The sequence below is a fragment of the Entelurus aequoreus genome, linkage group LG23, assembly GCF_033978785.1.
Source record: "Entelurus aequoreus isolate RoL-2023_Sb linkage group LG23, RoL_Eaeq_v1.1, whole genome shotgun sequence".
Taxonomy (NCBI): domain Eukaryota; kingdom Metazoa; phylum Chordata; class Actinopteri; order Syngnathiformes; family Syngnathidae; genus Entelurus; species Entelurus aequoreus.
This window is the reverse complement of record NC_084753.1, coordinates 3002897-3022896: the sequence shown is the minus strand read 5'-3', so window position 1 is coordinate 3022896 and position 20000 is coordinate 3002897. Positions and strand designations below refer to the sequence as shown.

Genomic DNA, 20000 nt, shown 5'->3' with positions numbered 1-20000 from the left:
ATCTACTGAAAATGTGAGCAAATCTGCTGTGTCAAAAGTATACATACAGCACATTTAATATTTGGTTAAATGTCCCTTGGCAAGTTTCACTGCAATAAGGCGCTTTTGGTAGCCATCCACAAGCTTCTGGTTGAATTTTTGACCACTCTTCTTGACAAAATTGGTGCAGTTCAGCTAACGTTTTCTGACATGGACTTGTTTCTTCAGCATTGTCCACACGTTTAAGTCAGGACTTTGGTAAAGCCATTCTAAAACCTTCATTCTAGCCTGATTTAGCCATTCCTTTACCACTTTTGACATGTTTTTGGGGTCATTGTCTTGTTGGAAACACCCAACTGCGCCCAAGACCCAACCTCCGGGCTGATGATTTTTAGGTTGTCCTGAAGAATTTGGAGGTAATCCTCCTTTTTCATTGTCCCATTTAAAGCACCAGTTCCATTGGCAGCAAAACAGGCCCAGAGCATAATACTACCACCACCATGCTTGACGGTAGGAATGGTGTTCCTGGGATTAAAGGCCTCACTTTTTCTCCTCCAAACATATTGCTGGGTATTTGTTTCATCTGACCACAGAACTTTCCTCCAGAAGGTCTTATCTTTGTCCATGTGATGTCAGCCGTACTTTTGAGGGTACAAAGCCACCTGGAGCCACGTGACCATAAAGTCTACAAGGTTTTGCGTACAGTAGGTAAGGTTCTACTTTTTCCTCATTCCTGTGAGAACCCTGCGTGTGACTTAAGCATCAAGGAGTGGGACGATCCAGGACTAGCTGCCGTGTGCTCCAACAACCACCAGGTAGACAATACTGTATCATCTCTTTGTTTTTAAGACTTATCAGGTCTTACCATGCATACTTCACTTAAGTGAGGGACGAGGCAAGAAGCAACCCAGACCTAAATCGGCATCTATCTGTATCCAAAATGTCTTACAGTATGAATTCTCTTGAGGATTCAGAGTTGTGTGATTATCACAAAGTTACAAGTCATCCCCATAAATCTTTTACTTTGTTCCTGAAAAGACCCCCCCCCCCCCCCCTCCTCCTCCTTGCAGCCACACCTCGTCTCATAAAGCTTTATGTTCCTCCATCAGTCCTCCTTACAGTCTGTCTCCGCTGCCTCATTAATATCTGCTACAATCCTCCTTCTTGTCCCAAAACATCCTGGTCACCCGTCATCAGCATTCATCGATTCCACTTCCTGTCCTCGGAGCGTCGTTGCGTCACAGCTTCGACGGCTCTTGGCGTGCATCTCCGCAAAAGGCTTATATAAATATAAATACAGTCGTGCTCATAAGTTTACATACCCTGGGAGAATTTATGATTTCTTGGCCATTCTTCAGAGAATATGAATGATAACACAAAAACCTTTCTTCCACTCGCGCTTAATGGTTGTGTGAAGCTATTTATTGGCAAACAACTGTGTTTACTCTTTTTAAATCAAAATGACAAAAGAAAGTACCCAAATGACCCTGATCAAAAGTTTACATCCCCCAGTGACTTTGATCTGATAACACGCACAAAAGTTGACACAAACAGGTTTGAATGGCTAATCAAGGTTCCAATCCTCACCTGTGACCTGTTTGTTTGTAATTAATGTGTTTGTTTAAAAGGTCAGTGAGTTTCTGGGCTTCTGACAGACCATTGCATCTTTCATCCAGTGCTGCACAGATGTTTCTGGATTCTGAGTCATGGGAAAGGCAAAATAATTGTCAAAGGATCTGCGAGAAAAGGTCATTGAACTGCATAAAACAGGGAAGGGGTATAAAAAGATATCCAAGGAATTGAGAATGCCAATCAGCAGTGTTCAAACGCTGATTCAGAAGTAGAAAATGAGGGATTCAGGTAGACCAGCAAAGATTTCAGCCACAACTGCCAGGAAAATTGTTCGAGATGCAAAGAAAAATGAGTTGTGAATGACAGCTGGGCCATAACATTAGGTACACCTGCAGACTGCAGCACGGATTTCATATTTCATTCATTCACAACTCCTCTAACACGAACATTATTGTTTTTGCACTTTTTGGCTTCTTATTAAATAACTTTTTTAAATAGAATCAATCTTGCACGTGGAAAGTTCAAGTGTGGGCTTTAGTTGATACAACACTCCCGTCAGGGGGTGCATTCTACGGCGGGGGTGCATTAATCCAGCACAACAGCGGCGCATGGACTTCCTTTATAAGTAAAGGTAAGACCATAATAAAAATTTTTTTATTAAATGTGCTTTTTTGTGTGCTACAGTTTGTATGTGTAAAGTTAAAGTTAAGTTAAAGTACCAATGACTGTCACACACACACTAGGTGTGGTGAAATTTGTCCTCTGCATTTGACCCATCCCCTTGATCAACTCCTGGGAGGTGAGGGGAGCAGTGGGCAGCAGCGGCGCCGCGCCCGGGAGTAATTTTTGGTGATTTAACCCCCAATTCCAACCCTTGATGCTGAGTGCCAAGCAGGGAAGAATGCTGGTGTGAGCTTTTAAACATAACCCGTTAACTGCTGCCAATCAAATGGTGAATAAGATACTCTTTAGGGTTCATATGTTTGTAAATCTGACTGTGATGAAGTCAGTGCCTCACCAGCCATGAACCTCACCGCACGTCACTGCCACAATACAACACATTTTAGTCTCAATACAAAAACATAAAGCCCCACCACACCAACATAAAGCCACAATGCAACAACATAAAGCCACAATACAACAACAGCCACAATACAACAACATAAAGCCACAATGCAACAACATAAAGCCACAATACAACAACAGCCACAATACAACAACATAAAGCCACAACACACAGACATAGTCCACAGCACACAGACATAGGCCACAACACACCAACATAGGCCACAACACACCAACAGAGGCCACAACACACCAACATAGGCCACAACACACCAACATAGGCCACAACACACCAACAGAGGCCACAACACACCAACATAGGCCACAACACACTAACAGAGGCCACAACACACCAACATAGGCCACAATGTAACAACATAGGCCACAACACACCAACATAGGCCACAACACACCAACAGAGGCCACAACACACCAACAGAGGCCACAACACACCAACATAGGCCACAATGTAACAACATAGGCCACAACACACCAACATAGGCCACAATGTAACAACATAGGCCACAACACACCAACATAGGCCACAATGTAACAACATAGGCCACAACACACCAACAGAGGCCACAACACACCAACAGAGGCCACAACACACCAACATAGGCCACAATGTAACAACATAGGCCACAACACACCAACAGAGGCCACAACACACCAACATAGGCCACAATGTAACAACATAGGCCACAACACACCAACATAGGCCACAATGTAACAACATAGGCCACAACACACCAACATAGGCCACAATGTAACAACATAGGCCACAACACACCAACATAGGCCACAATGTAACAACATAGGCCACAACACACCAACAGAGGCCACAACACACCAACATAGGCCCCAATGTAACAACATAGGCCACAACACACCAACATAGGCCACAATGTAACAACATAGGCCACAACACACCAACATAGGCCACAATGTAACAACATAGGCCACAACACACCAACATAGGCCACAACACACCAACAGAGGCCACAACACACCAACAGAGGCCACAACACACCAACATAGGCCACAATGTAACAACATAGGCCACAACACACCAACAGAGGCCACAACACACAGACATAGGCCACAATGTAACAACATAGGCCACAATGTAACAACATAGGCCACAATGTAACAACATAGGCCACAACACACCAACATTGGCCACAACACACCAACATAGGCCACAATGTAACAACATAGGCCACAACACACCAACAGAGGCCACAACACACCAACAGAGGCCACAACACACCAACAGAGGCCACAACACACAGACATAGGCCACAATGTAACAACATAGGCCACAATGTAACAACATAGGCCACAATGCAACAACATAGGCCACAATGCACCAACATAAAGCCACAATGCAACAACATAAAGCCACAATGCACCAACATAAAGCCACAACACACCAACATAGGCCACAACACACCAACAGAGGCCACAATGTAACAACATAGGCCACAATGTAACAACATAGGCCACAATGCAACAACATAGGCCACAACACACCAACAGAGGCCACAACACACCAACAGAGGCCACAACACACAGACATAGGCCACAATGCAACAACATAGGCCACAATGCACCAACATAAAGCCACAATGCAACAACATAAAGCCACAATGCACCAACATAAAGCCACAACACACCAACATAGGCCACAACACACCAACAGAGGCCACAATGTAACAACATAGGCCACAATGTAACAACATAGGCCACAATGCAACAACATAGGCCACAACACACCAACAGAGGCCACAACACACAGACATAGGCCACAATGTAACAACATAGGCCACAATGTAACAACATAGGCCACAATGTAACAACATAGGCCACAATGCAACAACATAGGCCACAATGCACCAACATAAAGCCACAATGCAACAACATAAAGCCACAATGCACCAACATAAAGCCACAACACACCAACATAGGCCACAACACACCAACAGAGGCCACAATGTAACAACATAGGCCACAATGTAACAACATAGGCCACAATGCAACAACATAGGCCACAATGCAACAACATAAAGCCACAATGCAACAACATAAAGCCACAATGCAACAACATAAAGCCACAACGCACCAACATAAGCCACAACGCAACAACACAAAGTCACACCGCAACAACACAAAGTCACACCGCACCAACATAAAGCCACAATGCAACAACATAAATCCACAAAACACCAACATAAAGCCACAACACTCCAAAATAAAGTCACAATGCAACAACATAAAGCCACAGCGCAACAACATAAAGCCACAACACAACAAAATGTGTCTTTTCCTCACTCGCCAGATGTATTTGGTGATATCATCATTGGTCAAATCTGGGCTGATACTGGATGACGATTGGCTTATCCCTGCTCCTAATGTTCCCCACTGAGAGCATTAATGTCCTGCACAATGGAGGCCTGCATGTTTTGAAGCCCAGCAGAGCATGACACTAAAGAAGGAGCCTTGTTAGGAGCTCAGGCAGCTAATGGATGGTACTTTCAGAAATGTAGTCAAAAGAGAAGCGCCGGGGAGGAAACAGTTCCAGCCCGCCAAGTCTTCTTTTACAGCTGAGGACTGTAAAGAGTTTTCCTTGGTTCGCTGGAAGGGCTTTGAAAGAGAACAACCGGCTCAAAGTGCTTTCAACTCCAGCAAAAAGAAGACACTTTCCTCCAATATCATGTGTTCTTTTCTTAGTGCCATGGCACCAATATTCAATGTCCAAGAACGTGCTGCAAAGTAGAGTGGAAATATGATCAGAAGACAGAAACAGACCTGTGGGGGATGACATCACTGGAATGGTCCTGGTCCTAATGCACCATCTGCTGTAATGGCTTTTGCATGGGGCCGGGGCCGCCCCGAGCCATTATGATTTATGCACTTATTGACAGTGCTTCCCTTTATGGATTCATGACTAAACACACGTTTAGCGTTACACCAGTCCGGGGTAGTTAGTTCATGCGGGGTATCTAGTTGCCTGTGGCCAGAAAACTGTTTATTGTGATCCTGCATGGTTGTCGACTAACTCATTCTACTCTTGTCGTATTGTGCAAAACCCACTTTTTTGGCAGCTGTTTTTGTGTATGTGGGATCCCAAAAGTGACAAAAATGTGGATTTAAACCATAGACGTGTTGAGATATTTGATGTAAACTCTGGCCTATAGTTTATTTTAATTGTATTTATTTATTTATTTATTTTCCATTCATCCATTTTCTACCGCTTGTCCATTTTGGGGTCTTTATTTATTTGTATTTATTTAATTATCATTATTATATACACATTTGAAAAAAAATTGTTTTACTTATTTGTGTATTCTGGATTATTTCTGTCAACTGTATATGTCTAAAACCCAATAACAAAAAACAATCCCGACTATAATCCGCTACTTTTTTCCTACACTTTGAATACTGCGGCTTATAAAACGGTGCGGCTAATTTATGGATTTTTCTTCACTAACGGTCATAATGTTTTGTATTCAATAGCAGTGTTTCCCACACATTCATTTATTTGTGGCAGCCCGCCACGAAAGAATTACGTCCGCCACAAATTTAAAATTTAAAAAAAATATATATATATATATATATATATATATATATATATATATATATATATATATATATATATATATATATATATATATATATATATATATATATATATATATATATATATATATATATATATATATGTATATATATATATATATGTATATATATATATATGTATATATATATATATATGTATATATATATATATGTATATATATATATATATATATATATATATATATATATATATATATATATATATATATATATATATATATATTTATTTATTTATTTATTTTTTGTCCTGTCCAGCTTCTCAGGCAAATCATATAGTTGATGTAGATGCCCATATAGGCTGTTAAGATTTACTTTACAAAAGAGAAGTGTAGGATACTTCTCTTGTTGCCTTATTTGTATTTGACCACTACTGTTTTCTGTTTATTTGTTACTGACTGTGGCAGGACACCTCTGCCTCTTTTTCACTTTATGTTGCTGGTAAATAATATGGTTGTAGTAGTAGGCCTAAGTTAAATTATTTAGTATGCACTAATTAAAGGGGCAGATCTTTAAGAGACATTTTAGATTTTATATTTTATAAGATTTATTTTTTGTAAGAACCACAACTAATAAATATATTTCAGTGAATAACTTATTGTTCAAATCTGTATATAAATATGTACATAAAGTGTTGTAATTATATTGTAAAATGGATGGATGGACGTTTAAAACAAAACTGTTATTATTAATTAGTAAGTATACATTTTTTTAGCCTTTTTAGAGAAAATCATATCATTGTAGTAAATTATGCAAATTACTCGATGATGTCATGGTGGCCACGCCCATAGCCACGCCCCCACCGCCACAGGTATCTTGGCAGTTTATGGGAAACACTGAATAGAGACACTAAAATGGTGTGTTATTGTTTGTGCTATGGCGCCACCTTTTCAAGTTTGCTGACTGCAGGTGTTAAGGGTTGAAAATCTACTTCCTGTTTTAATACTTTGAACTGGAAGTAATACCGTCCATGGCGTTTCTGCTCGAAAGGATTCTTCATTTATCACTCCAAACAACGTTTGTAAGTTTTCCAATATAACTAAAACAATTCTTACTTACTAAACCGTCCCAGGTATGATGCCTGTAGGAGTGTTTTCATGCATATTTGTACATGCTATCGTAATGTATTGACACTAGCGTCGTTAGCACAAGCTATATGCTTACATGTTTACAAATGTCTGTGTTAGTATTATTAACTTACAATGGCATTATGTTTGTATTGTTTCAGTTTCACAAAATCCTCAGTAAATTCACGAAAACGTCACCGTGGATTTATTGAGTCTGTTTAGCTGATTGGAGAGCTAGCTTCCGCAGATAATGACTTCTGTTTTGTTTGATCAGCCGTTTCACTGCCGTGTTACAGACAACGTTTGGAAACAATTAAGGTATGTAAATAAACATTTCTGTGTAACTACTGTAACTCATTTCACAACGTATATATATGAGCCTTATAGTCCAGTGCGGCTAATATATGGAAAAATATTTTTTTCATCAAATCGCTAACCCTAATCAGTAGTATGTCAATAGCAAAGCTAAAGTGTATTAGCATCAAGCTAGCACATTTTTGGAAAAATTGAGTCTTACTTTGTTTAGGTTGGGGCGTTTTTTTTAGTTAAATTGCAACAATTACAGTTGCAAGTTCAAGACGTTAGATGGCAGTAGTGTATAAGTTTATGGTGGGGTTTTTTGTTGGAAAAGTGTTAATACTGTAAGTATTGTTCTTTTCACACACCAGCTGTTTGATTGTAACGTGCATCTTGGTTTTAGTTTTAATTTACAAATTTGGAGGTGTTGAAATCGTCATGTAAAATCGCTAATGCTAATCAGTAGCATGTCAATAGCAAAGCCAATGTATCTTAGCATCAAGCTAACGCATTTTGGGAAAAGTGGAGCCTTACTTTACTTTAGTTGGAGCATTTTTTGAGTCAATTGCTTTGTTGGCATTGGAAATTGCAACATTACCTAGAGGTAGTTTTACTGAGTCCGCTCTCAGTGCTGCTGGAGTGATCAAAGAGTCAGCAACTAGACGTGATATCAAGTGCAACCCAGGTACCGTACCATGGCACCGTTGGATTTTACGTGGGTCGGTGCCTGGTCGGACCGGCGGGATTCGGTTGGTGACAAAAAAGTTCCAGATTCAGTATCCATCCCTAGATATCATATTTATCCATAACTACTCATATCCGTTCGATATTTATCGTAAACAGTTTTCCTTTGTACAAAATTTTATGTAATGTATCATTCTTGTGCACTCTTCTGTTATGATTACTAAGGGAGGTGATGGCAAACATACACCAGGGGGCAGTATGAACAATGTTTTATTATATATATAGACAATATATATATATATATATATATATATATATATATATATATATATATATATATATATATATATATATATATATCTATATATATATATATATATATATATATATATATATATATATAATAGTAAACAATACAACTAAACTATAGAATGAAGTGTGTGACCAAAATACCAGAGTGTGTGATGAAAGACTATGTGTGTACCGTAATTTCCGGACTATAAGCCGCTACTTTTTTCCCCTCGTTCTGGTCCCTGAGGTTTATACAAGGGTGCGGCTTATTTACGGCCTGTTCTTCTCCGACACCGACGAAGAGGATTTCGGTGGTTTTAGTACGCAGGAGGAAGACGATGACACAATGATTAAAGACTGACTTTTCATATACCTGTAGGCTGGTTATTTTGATAACGTACAGGCGAGCACTTTGTATTACTTTGCACCGTTGTATTATTTGTACTCTGCACGAATGCTGTTCGCCATGTCAAAGATGTGAAAGTTTGATTGAATGATTGAAAGATTTATTGTTAATAAATGGGACGCTTTGCGTTCCCAAACAGTCATCTCTGTCCCGACAATCCCCTCCGTGGTAGCAGGAACCCCTATATACTACGGTAATTACACATCAAAACCCTGCGGCTTATAGTCGGGTGCGGCTTATATATGGAGCAATCTGTATTTTCCCCTAAATTTAGCTGGTGCGGCTTATAGTCAGGTGCGGCTTATAGTCCGGAAATTACGGTAGTTAGCTGTTGTGTATTACCGTGATGTTGGATGAGGAAGTAGACAAGTCCAAATTGGGCAAAGCAAAAGGGGTCCAAGATGCGCGAGGGGTCCGTGGGGCAGAGAGAGACGTCAGAGTCCGGGGGGCGAGCGAGGAGTCGGGAAACGAGGAAGGCAGTCCAAAACACAGGGGAAGATCCAGGGAATAGTGAGACGCACAGCTCACTGTCCAGGCGACGGAGGGTACTGCGGGGACACGGGAGAAAACAAGGGACAAGTAAGCCATGGAGAGGGAAAACAAGAATAGAGCATGAAGCTTGTTGCTTACTGAACACCATGAGAAAACTAAGTTCCCGCCCCGATCCTTGGGTCCACCCTGCCTTTATCCGGCATGCCCTCATCAATCTCAGGTGTGCAGATTTCTGGTGAGTGATTGCAGCTGGTGGCTGCTGCAGGGTGGAGACGCGCGCGGCGCGTCCCTGGATGTGCGCACCCGTGGGCGTGCGCACCCGTGGGCGTGTCCCGAGGTGCGCACAGACGGCAGGGGTCTGAGCCGTAACAGTACCCCCCCCCCCCCCCCCCCCCCCTATGGACAGATTCCAGATGTCCTGGAAGTCAACCACAAACAAAAACACAGGAACAACAGTCAAGGGTGGGCGGAGGGGTGAACTGGTGGTGGGTCGCCGGCCCAAATGTCCCCAAATCCACCGGGGATGAGTCTGGTGGCGGCGGCGAGTATGCCGCTGAGGCCGGCGAGGCGGGCGACCAAGGTCACCATCTTGGCCGTCGGAAAGGCGGACGCGAGTGGCGCCATGGTGCGCCTCGCCGGAAACAAGAAGGAGACGTCTGAGGCGAAGAGGATGACGTCATCGGCGGCGTGGAAGCGGCGGACGTCATCGGCGGCGTGGAAGCGGCAGACCTCATCGGCGGCGTGGAAGCGGCAGACGTCATCATAGCCGGAGACGAGGAGGGCAGCTGTGGAGCTGGCCGAGGTGCTGAAGCCGGCGCTGCAGGCCGAAATGCGGAGGTCGGCGCTGCCGGCCGAGGGGCGGAGGTCGGCCCTGCCGGCCGAGGGGCGGAGGTCGGCCCTGCCGGCCGAGGGGCGGAGGTCGGCCCTGCCGGCCGAGGGGCGGAAGTCGGCGCTGCCGGCCGAGGGGCGGAAGTCGACGCTGCCGGTCGAGGGGCGGAAGTCGGCGCTGCTGGCCGAGGGGCAGAAGTAGGCGCTGCCGGCCGAGGGGCAGAAATTGGGGTCAGCCTGGGAGCTGGTGGAGAAGCGGGATCTATCCTGGGGACTGGTGCTAGCTCAAGGGCTAGAAGAGGGGCTGGTGCTAGCTCGGGGGCTAGCCGAGGGACGGGTGCTAGCTCGGGGGCTAGCCGAGGGACTGGTGCTAGCTCGGGGGATAGCCGAGGGACGGGTGCTAGCTCGGGGGCTAGCCGAGGGACGGGTGCTAGCTCAGGGGATAGCCGAGGGACTGGTGCTAGCTCAGGGGCAAGCCGAGGGACTGGTGGCTGCGGCTGGGAAAAGCGAAAGACCGGTGGAATCTGTCTGGCAGGGGGTAGCCTGTCTGGGTGCGGCTGCGCCACCCCATCAGCACAGCCACCAGTACTATCCCCCCCCCCCTCAGAAAGCGGATGCCAGACGCTTCTAGCTGGCTGAGGAACAGTCACTAAGGGTGGGAGAATGGTGTCCAGGCGGCGAGAAAATTCCTCCTTGCTCATATCACTACTGAACATGCCTTTCCATGACCGTTCGGCAGGACAAGACAAATCCTCCCGTGTAGAGTGAAAAAAAGAAAAAGACATGGTGAATGGGGCAAGAGAAGAATTTTTTTTTTTTTCACAGGGGGCGGAACGAAAATCACTGGGTACGGGGCTGAGGAACTGTGCCGTCAGGTCCCTAATCAATTGGCGGGAACTTACTGTTATGATTACTAAGGGAGGTGATGGCAAACATACACCAGGGGGCAGTATGAACAATGTTTCATTATATATATAGACAATACATATATATAATAATAATAATAATAAACAATACAACTAAACTATAGAATGAAGTGTGTGACCAAAATACCAGAGTGTGTGATGTAAGACTATGTGGTACAAGTCCAAATTGGGCAAAGCAAAAGGGGTCCAAGATGCGCGAGGGGTCCGTGGGGCAGAGAGAGACGTCAGAGTCCGGGGGGCAAGCGAGGAGTCGGGAAACGAGGAAGGCAGTCCAAAACACAGGGGAAGATCCAGGGAATAGTGAGACGCACAGCTCACTGTCCAGGCGACGGAGGGTACTGCGGGGACACGGGAGAAAACAAGGGACAAGTAAGCCACGGAGAGGGAAAACAAGAATAGAGCATAAAGCTTGTTGCTTACTGAACACCATGAGAAAACTAAGTTCCCGCCCCAATCCTTGGGTCCACCCTGCCTTTATCCGACATGCCCTCATCAATCTCAGGTGTGCAGATTTCTGGTGAGTGATTGCAGCTGGTGGCTGCTGCAGGGCGGAGACGCGCGCGGCGCGTCCCTGGATGTGCGCACCCGTGGGCGTGTCCCGAGGTGCGCACAGACGGCAGGGGTCTGAGCCGTAACATCTTCCTTTTGAGTCATTTGAGACCATTTCATGCTTCTTGTTACTTTTAAACAGTCATTTTTATCCGATTTTTCCGATCTTTATACGAAGCAAACCCTAAATAGCTGCAAGCGTCATCCAAACAATCAAAACTTTACCTGGAAGGACAGGCAGGGGTCGGTCGGTGCCAACAAAGTATCAAATTCGCTACCAATCTTTAGTTATCGAATTTAACTGTATATACTCATATCAGTTCGATATATGTCATATATAATTAATTTGTTCAAAATTCTATGAAATGTATCATTCTTGTGCAGCCTTTCTTCTGAGTAATTTAACACCATTTCATGCTTCTTGCTACATTTAAACAGTCATCCTTTTCCGATCTTTCCGATCTTGGTACGAAGTTAACCCTAAATAGCTGGAGGCATCATCCAAACAATCCAAACTTTACCCGGTAGGCCAGGCGGGATTCGGCCTGTGCCAAAAAAGTACCAAATTTGGTACCTATCCCTAGTTGTCTAATTTAACGGTATTTACTCATATCAATCCGATATGTCGTACACAATTAATGCGTTCAAAATTCTATGTGTTCAAAATTCTAGGAAATGTATCATTCTTGTGTACGCTCCCTTCCGAGTCTTTTGAGACAATTTCATGCTTCTTGTTACTTTTCAACAGAGTCATCCCTTTCCGATCTTCCCAATCTTTATAAAAAGTTATCCAAGCAATCCAAACTTTGCCCAATTGGACAAGTGGGGTTGGTTAGATGCCAAAAAAGTACCAAATTCGACACCCATACCTATTTATCAAATGTAACCATATTTACTCATATCAGTTCAATATTTGTTCTTCACGATATATTTGTTCTAAATTCGAATAAAGTCATAATTTCTGTGAATTCTTCCTTTTGAGTAATTTGAGACCATTTCATTCTTCTTGTTACTTTTAAACAGTCGTTCTTTACCGATCTCTCCAATCTTTATACGAAGGTAACCCTAGATAGCTGGAGGCATCATCCAAATAATCCAAATTTTGCCCAGACGAACAGAGAAAATACGGTCGGTGCCAAAAAAAGTACCAAATTCGGTACACATCCATTTTTTATCAAATTTAACGGTATTTACTCATACCAGTCCGATATATGTTGTACACAATTCATTTGTTCAAAATTCTATGAAATGCATCATTCTTGTACAGTTTTCTTTCTAAGTCATTTGAGACCATTTCACGCTTCTTGTTACTTTTAAACAGTCATCCTTTTCCGATCTTTCCGATCTTTATACAAAGTTAATCCTACATAGCTGGAAGCGTCATCCAAACAATCAAAACTTTGCCCAGTTGGACAGGCGGGGTTTGGTCAGTGCCAAAAAAGTATCAAATTCGCTACCAATCTTTAGTTATCGAATTTAACGGTATTTACTCATCAGTTCGATATATGTCATACATAATTCATCCGTTCAAAATTCTCTGAAATGTATCATTCTTGTGCAGCCTTTCTTCTGAGTCATATGAGACCATTTCATGCTTCTTGTTACTTTTAATCTTTTCCGATCTTTACGATCTTTATAGGAAGTAAACCCTAAATAGCTGGAGGCGTCATCCAAACAATCCAAACTTTGCCCGGTAGGCCAGGCGGGATTCGGCCGGTGCCAAAAAAGTACCAAATTCGGTACCTATCCCTAGTTGTCTAATTTAACGGTATTTACTCGTATCAATCCGATATGTCGTACACAATTAATGCGTTCAAAAGTCTATGTGTTCAAAATTCTAGGAAATGTATCATTCTTGTGTACGCTCCCTTCCGAGTCATTTGAGACAATTTCATGCTTCTTGTTACTTTTCAACAGAGTCATCCCTTTCCGATCTTCCCAATCTTTATAAAAAGTTATCCAAGCAATCCAAACTTTGCCCAATTGGACAAGTGGGGTTGGTTAGATGCCAAAAAAGTACCAAATTCGACACCCATACCTATTTATCAAATGTAACCATATTTACTCATATCAGTTCAATATTTGTTCTTCACGATATATTTGTTCTAAATTCGAATAAAGTCATAATTTCTGTGAATTCTTCCTTTTGAGTCATTTGAGACCATTTCATTCTTCTTGTTACTTTTAAACAGTCGTTCTTTACCGATCTCTCCAATCTTTATACGAAGGTAACCCTAGATAGCTGGAGGCATCATCCAAATAATCCAAATTTTGCCCAGACGAACAGAGAAAATAAGGTCGGTGCCAAAAAAAGTACCAAATTCGGTACACATCCATTTTTTATCAAATTTAACGGTATTTACTCATACCAGTCCGATATATGTTGTACACAATTCATTTGTTCAAAATTCTATGAAATGCATCATTCTTGTACAGTTTTCTTTCTAAGTCATTTGAGACCATTTCACGCTTCTTGTTACTTTTAAACAGTCATCCTTTTCCGATCTTTATACAAAGTTAATCCTACATAGCTGGAAGCGTCATCCAAACAATCAAAACTTTGCCCAGTTGGACAGGCGGGGTTTGGTCAGTGCCAAAAAAGTATCAAATTCGCTACCAATCTTTAGTTATCGAATTTAACGGTATTTACTCATCAGTTCGATATATGTCATACATAATTCATTCGTTCAAAATTCTCTGAAATGTATCATTCTTGTGCAGCCTTTCTTCTGAGTCATATGAGACCATTTCATGCTTCTTGTTACTCTTAAACTTTTCCGATCTTTCCGATCTTTATAGGAAGTAAACCCTAAATAGCTGGAGGCGTCATCCAAACAATCGGCCGGTGCCAAAAAAGTACCAAATTCGGTACCTATCCCTAGTTGTCTAATTTAACGGTATTTACTCGTATCAATCCGATATGTCGTACACAATTAATGCGTTCAAAATTCTATGTGTTCAAAATTCTAGGAAATGTATCATTCTTGTGTACGCTCCCTTCCGAGTCATTTGAGACAATTTCATGCTTCTTGTTACTTTTCAACAGAGTCATCCCTTTCCGATCTTCCCAATCTTTATAAAAAGTTATCCAAGCAATCCAAACTTTGCCCAATTGGACAAGTGGGGTTGGTTAGATGCCAAAAAAGTACCAAATTCGACACCCATACCTATTTATCAAATGTAACCATATTTACTCATATCAGTTCAATATTTGTTCTTCACGATATGTTTGTTCTAAATTCGAATAAAGTCATAATTTCTGTGAATTCTTCCTTTTGAGTAATTTGAGACCATTTCATGCTTCTTGTTACTTTTAAACAGTCGTTCTTTACCGATCTCTCCGATCTTTATAGGAAGTTAACCCTAGATAGCTGGAGGCATCATCCAAACAATCCAAACTTTGCCCAGACGAACAGAGAAAATAAGGTCGGTGCCAAAAAAAAATACCAAATTCGGTACACATCCATTTTTTTATCAAATTTAACGGTATTTACTCATACCAGTCCGATATATGTTGTACACAATTCATTTGTTCAAAATTCTATGAAATGCATCATTCTTGTACAGTTTTCTTTCTAAGTCATTTGAGACCATTTCACGCTTCTTGTTACTTTTAAACAGTCATCCTTTTCCGATCTTTCCGATCTTTATACAAAGTTAATCCTACATAGCTGGAAGCATCATCCAAACAATCAAAACTTTGCCCAGTTGGACAGGCGGGGTTTGGTCAGTGCCAAAAAAGTATCAAATTCGCTACCAATCTTTAGTTATCGAATTTAACGGTATTTACTCATCAGTTCAATATATGTCATACATAATTCATCCGTTCAAAATTCTCTGAAATGTATCATTCTTGTGCAGCCTTTCTTCTGAGTCATATGATACCATTTCATGCTTCTTGTTACTTTTAATCTTTTCCGATCTTTCCGATCTTTATAGGAAGTAAACCCTAAATAGCTGGAGGCGTCATCCAAACAATCCAAACTTTGCCCGGTAGGCCAGGCGGGATTCGGCCGGTGCCAAAAAAGTACCAAATTTGGTACCTATCCCTAGTTGTCTAATTTAACGGTATTTCCTTGTATCAATCCGATATGTCGTACACAATTAATGCGTTCAAAATTCTATGTGTTCAAAATTCTATGAAATGTGTCTGTCTTGTGTACGCTTCCTTCCGAGTCATTTGAGACAATTTCATGCTTCTTGTTACTTTTAAATAGAGTCGTCCTTTTCCGATCTTTATACGAAGTTAAGATAAATAGCTGGAGGTGTCGTACAAAACCTATTTAACGCACTGTCAGTCTTCTGCACCGTCTCCAAAGGAAAGTTAACAACTTTATTACTTTTAAAGAAGACTTCCCACAATCCAAACTTTGAGGTTTTCGGCTTTTAGAGATAAAGTCGATAGTTTTGTCCGGCTGGGGGAAAAAAACACATTCTGGCTTCAACGTTCTTGAACATCTGCCTCGGTCTTTGGAGGAGGTGCAGCCTGCCGAGGGAAGGTTCTTGCAGCTCCCAGGTGAGTTCTGTTCCGCAACGGAATGAGGACACGCGGGACAGCGCTAAGAAACAGCAGGTGTGTTAACCAAGTCAGGCTGAGTGCAAAGTCGCTACATCAAAATATTTGCCACGCTTCGGAAATCCCACCCTTTGTGTGGTTTCTCCAACCGACAGAATATGTTACAGTCGCGGTTTGAAAAAAAAAAAAAAGATTCAATTTAATCCCCATGACGTGCTCCAGGATTATTGTTCTGGTTTGAGCGGCCTGCCATAAGACAGTCGGGCACAAACAGCCATGCAAACACGATTTTTACACTCCAGGACAAAATGAGATTATTTTTTTGCTTATTTATTCAGGTTTGTCATCGAGGACGATCCAAGGAAGCGTTTTGTGTTGAGCCTCACGTCAAGGAAGCACATTTCAGACTTTGCTTATCAATTGCTAAATGTAAACAAATGAAAAATAAGACCTTCACAAAGCACTTCAAGTATTGCTGCTTCACTGTATTGCAGGGGTTTTTTTTAAGAATATTCCACTGATTTTTGGCCTAAATCAGGGCTGTCCAAAGTGTGACCAGGTGGCCATTTGTGGCCCGCAGTTTGGTTTTTATGGGCCCGCGACACATTCAAAAGACTAAGATAAAAAACACTACATAATACATAAAAAGCAAGATGGCGGCGCATGGCTATGCTGCGGCTCGCTAATGCTCTTGGGAGTGTAGAGCGATTTGGCAAAAAACACCCGTCATTTCTGTCAATTTCATGGCTGGCTCAAAGCGTGAACACTCTGTGATCACATACGACCGACAGACAATTCTGGATGTGGATGGATCGGGTTGTTGTAGACTGAAAGATGCATGTACGGTGGACCTCCTCGCTAGCATGGGAATACTTCGCGGGCTACATCGAGCGGCCTTTGTAGCAGCGGAGTCAAGTTCTAGCGGTGACCGCCAATGGAGACGACGTAAGCGGTGCGAGCGGAAGCAGAAGCGGGGATGCCGAGCGGGGCTAACAACAAAGAGAAAAGCTAACCAAAGAAGCGTGGCGTCTCCGGGTAAGAAGCCATTTAAACTAGAACTAGCCGGCGTCAGGCTGGATAATCCCTGCACACATAGCAATTCTCTTAGAATAAAACACAACTCACATAATGTTTTTTCTTTTGTGACCGTGTCAGAGGCAGACATACATTGTACTGAGGTAGCTAACTATGATGCGTTCAGTTTATCGCAACATCAAGTAAACAATCTGAATATCCCAGTCGTATCAATTCCTAGATATGGTCAAAACTATTTAAAGTGCAATAAAAATGACTAATGATCTATTGCTAACGATGGATTCTGATGCTTCATCTATGTTGCTGCTTCTTGATCTTAGCGCCGCTTTCGATACTGTTGATCATAATATTTTATTAGAGCGTATCAAAACGCGTATTGGTATGTCAGACTTAGCCTTGTCTTGGTTTAACTCTTATCTTACTGACAGGATGCAGTGTGTCTCCCATAACAATGTGACCTCGGACTATGTTAAGGTAACGTGCGGAGTTCCCCAGGGTTCGGTTCTTGGCCCTGCACTCTTTAGTATTTACATGCTGCCGCTAGGTGACATCATACGCAAATACGGTGTTAGCTTTCACTGTTATGCTGATGACACTCAACTCTACATGCCCCTAAAGCTGACCAACACGCCGGACTGTAGTCAGCTGGAGGCGTGTCTTAATGAAATTAAACAATGGATGTCCGCTAACTTTTTGGACCTCAACGCTAAGAAAACGGAAATGCTGATTATCGGTCCTGCTCAACACCGACATCTATTTAATAATACCACCTTAACATTTGACAACCAAACAATTACACAAGGCGACTCGGTAAAGAATCTGGGTATTATCTTCCACCCAACTCTCTCGTTTGAGTCACACATTAAGAGTGTTACTAAAACGGCCTTCTTTCATCTCCGTAATATCGCTAAAATTCGTTCCATTTTGTCCACAAGCGATGCTGAGATCATTATCCATGCGTTCGTTACATCTCGTCTCGATTACTGTAACGTTTTATTTTCGGGCCTCCCTATGTCTAGCATTAAAAGATTACAGATGGTACAAAATGCGGCTGCTAGACTTTTGACAAAAACAAGAAAGTTTGATCATATTACGCCTATACTGGCTCACTTGCACTGGCTTCCTGTGCACTTAAGATGCGACTTTAAGGTTTTACTACTTACGTATAAAATACTACACGGTCAAGCTCCTGCCTATCTTGACGATTGTATTGTACCATATGTCCCGGCAAGAAATCTGCGTTCAAAGAACTCCGGCTTATTAGTGATTCCCAGAGCCAAAAAAAAGTCTGCGGGCTATAGAGCGTTTTCTATTCGGGCTCCAATACTATGGAATGCCCTCCCGGTAAAAGTTAGAGATGCTACCTCAGTAGAAGCATTTAAGTCCCATCTTAAAACTCATTTGTATACTCTAGCCTTTAAATAGACTCCCTTTTTAGACCAGTTGATCTGCCGTTTCTTTTCTTTTCTTTTCTACTCTGCTCGCTAGCCTGTTCATCAGATGGGGACATCTCTACGCTGCTGACTCGTCTCCACTCGGGATGGTTCCTACTGGCCCCACTATGGACTGGACTTTCGCTGATGTGTTGGACTTTCACAATATTATGTCAGACCCACTCGACATCCATTGCTTTTGGTCTCCCCTAGAGGAGGGGGGGGGGGGGTTACCCACATATGAGGTCCTCTCCAAGGTTTCTCATAGTCATCCACATTGACGTCCCACTGGGGTGAGTTTTCCTTGCCCGTATGTGGGCTCTGTACCGAGGATATCGTTGTGGCTTGTACAGCCCTTTGAGACACTTGTGATTTAGGGCTATATAAATAAACATTGATTGATTGATTGATAAACATTTAAATATGTATTTTTGGGAGAAATTGCGTGTGAATGCTGAAATGTGCAAGCCACTGAAATGCGTGAGCCGAACTTAAATGCTAAGATTAGCATGCTAACAGAATGTGTCAAGTGTCAAATAATATGACTATAAAGTGTACACGTGTAAAATTAGTTTAAAAAAAGTTAGCGTGTGAATGTTGTGTATGCTAACAGTTAGTGCAGTGAAATATATTTATATAGCGCTTTTTGTCTAAAGACTCAAAGGGCTTTAAACTCATTATCTACATCTTTGAGCTACATTTAAACCGGTGTGGGTGGCACTGGGGAGCAATTGGGTAAAGCGTCTTGCCCTAGGACAAAACGGCCGTGACTATGTTGGCGTAAGCGGGGATTGAACCTGGAACTCTCAGGTTGCTGGCACGGTCGCTCTACCAGCCGATTGCATTTGCCTTTTGGTCAACATTTGTTCTCCAAATTAGTTTCTTTTGTGATTGATACTGTATTACTGCCTGTTAGAATAATTGTCTGTAAGTTATCACAGAAAACTTTGTGTTGAAATGAGTTCCAGGCAAAAGGACACGGGCTGTCTTTGAAACGTACCAAGAAGAAGGCTCGTAAAACTCCACTCAAAGCGGCGAGATGGCAGGATCTGCCCAATTTCCAGACGAACTCTTTTTGAAGTATTTTACGAACTCTTTTTGAACTATTTTATGAAACTCTTTTTGAAGTATTTTACGAACTGTTTTTTAACTATTTTACGACCTCTTCTTTTGAACTGTTCGTAACCAAAGGCAACGATGTTTACGACCCACTTCCATATG

At 42.2% G+C, this 20000-nt stretch overlaps 1 protein-coding gene across 1 annotated transcript in view; it reads right to left on the bottom strand.

The window, feature by feature from the left end:
* Positions 1–20000, bottom strand: part of LOC133641199 (uncharacterized) — a 130906-nt gene that overhangs the window by 31405 nt on the left and 79501 nt on the right. The window contains exon 2 of the mRNA XM_062035132.1: positions 10341–10564. Coding sequence (XP_061891116.1) covers positions 10341–10564 — 224 coding nt within the window. The remainder of the gene's footprint in view (positions 1–10340; positions 10565–20000) is intronic.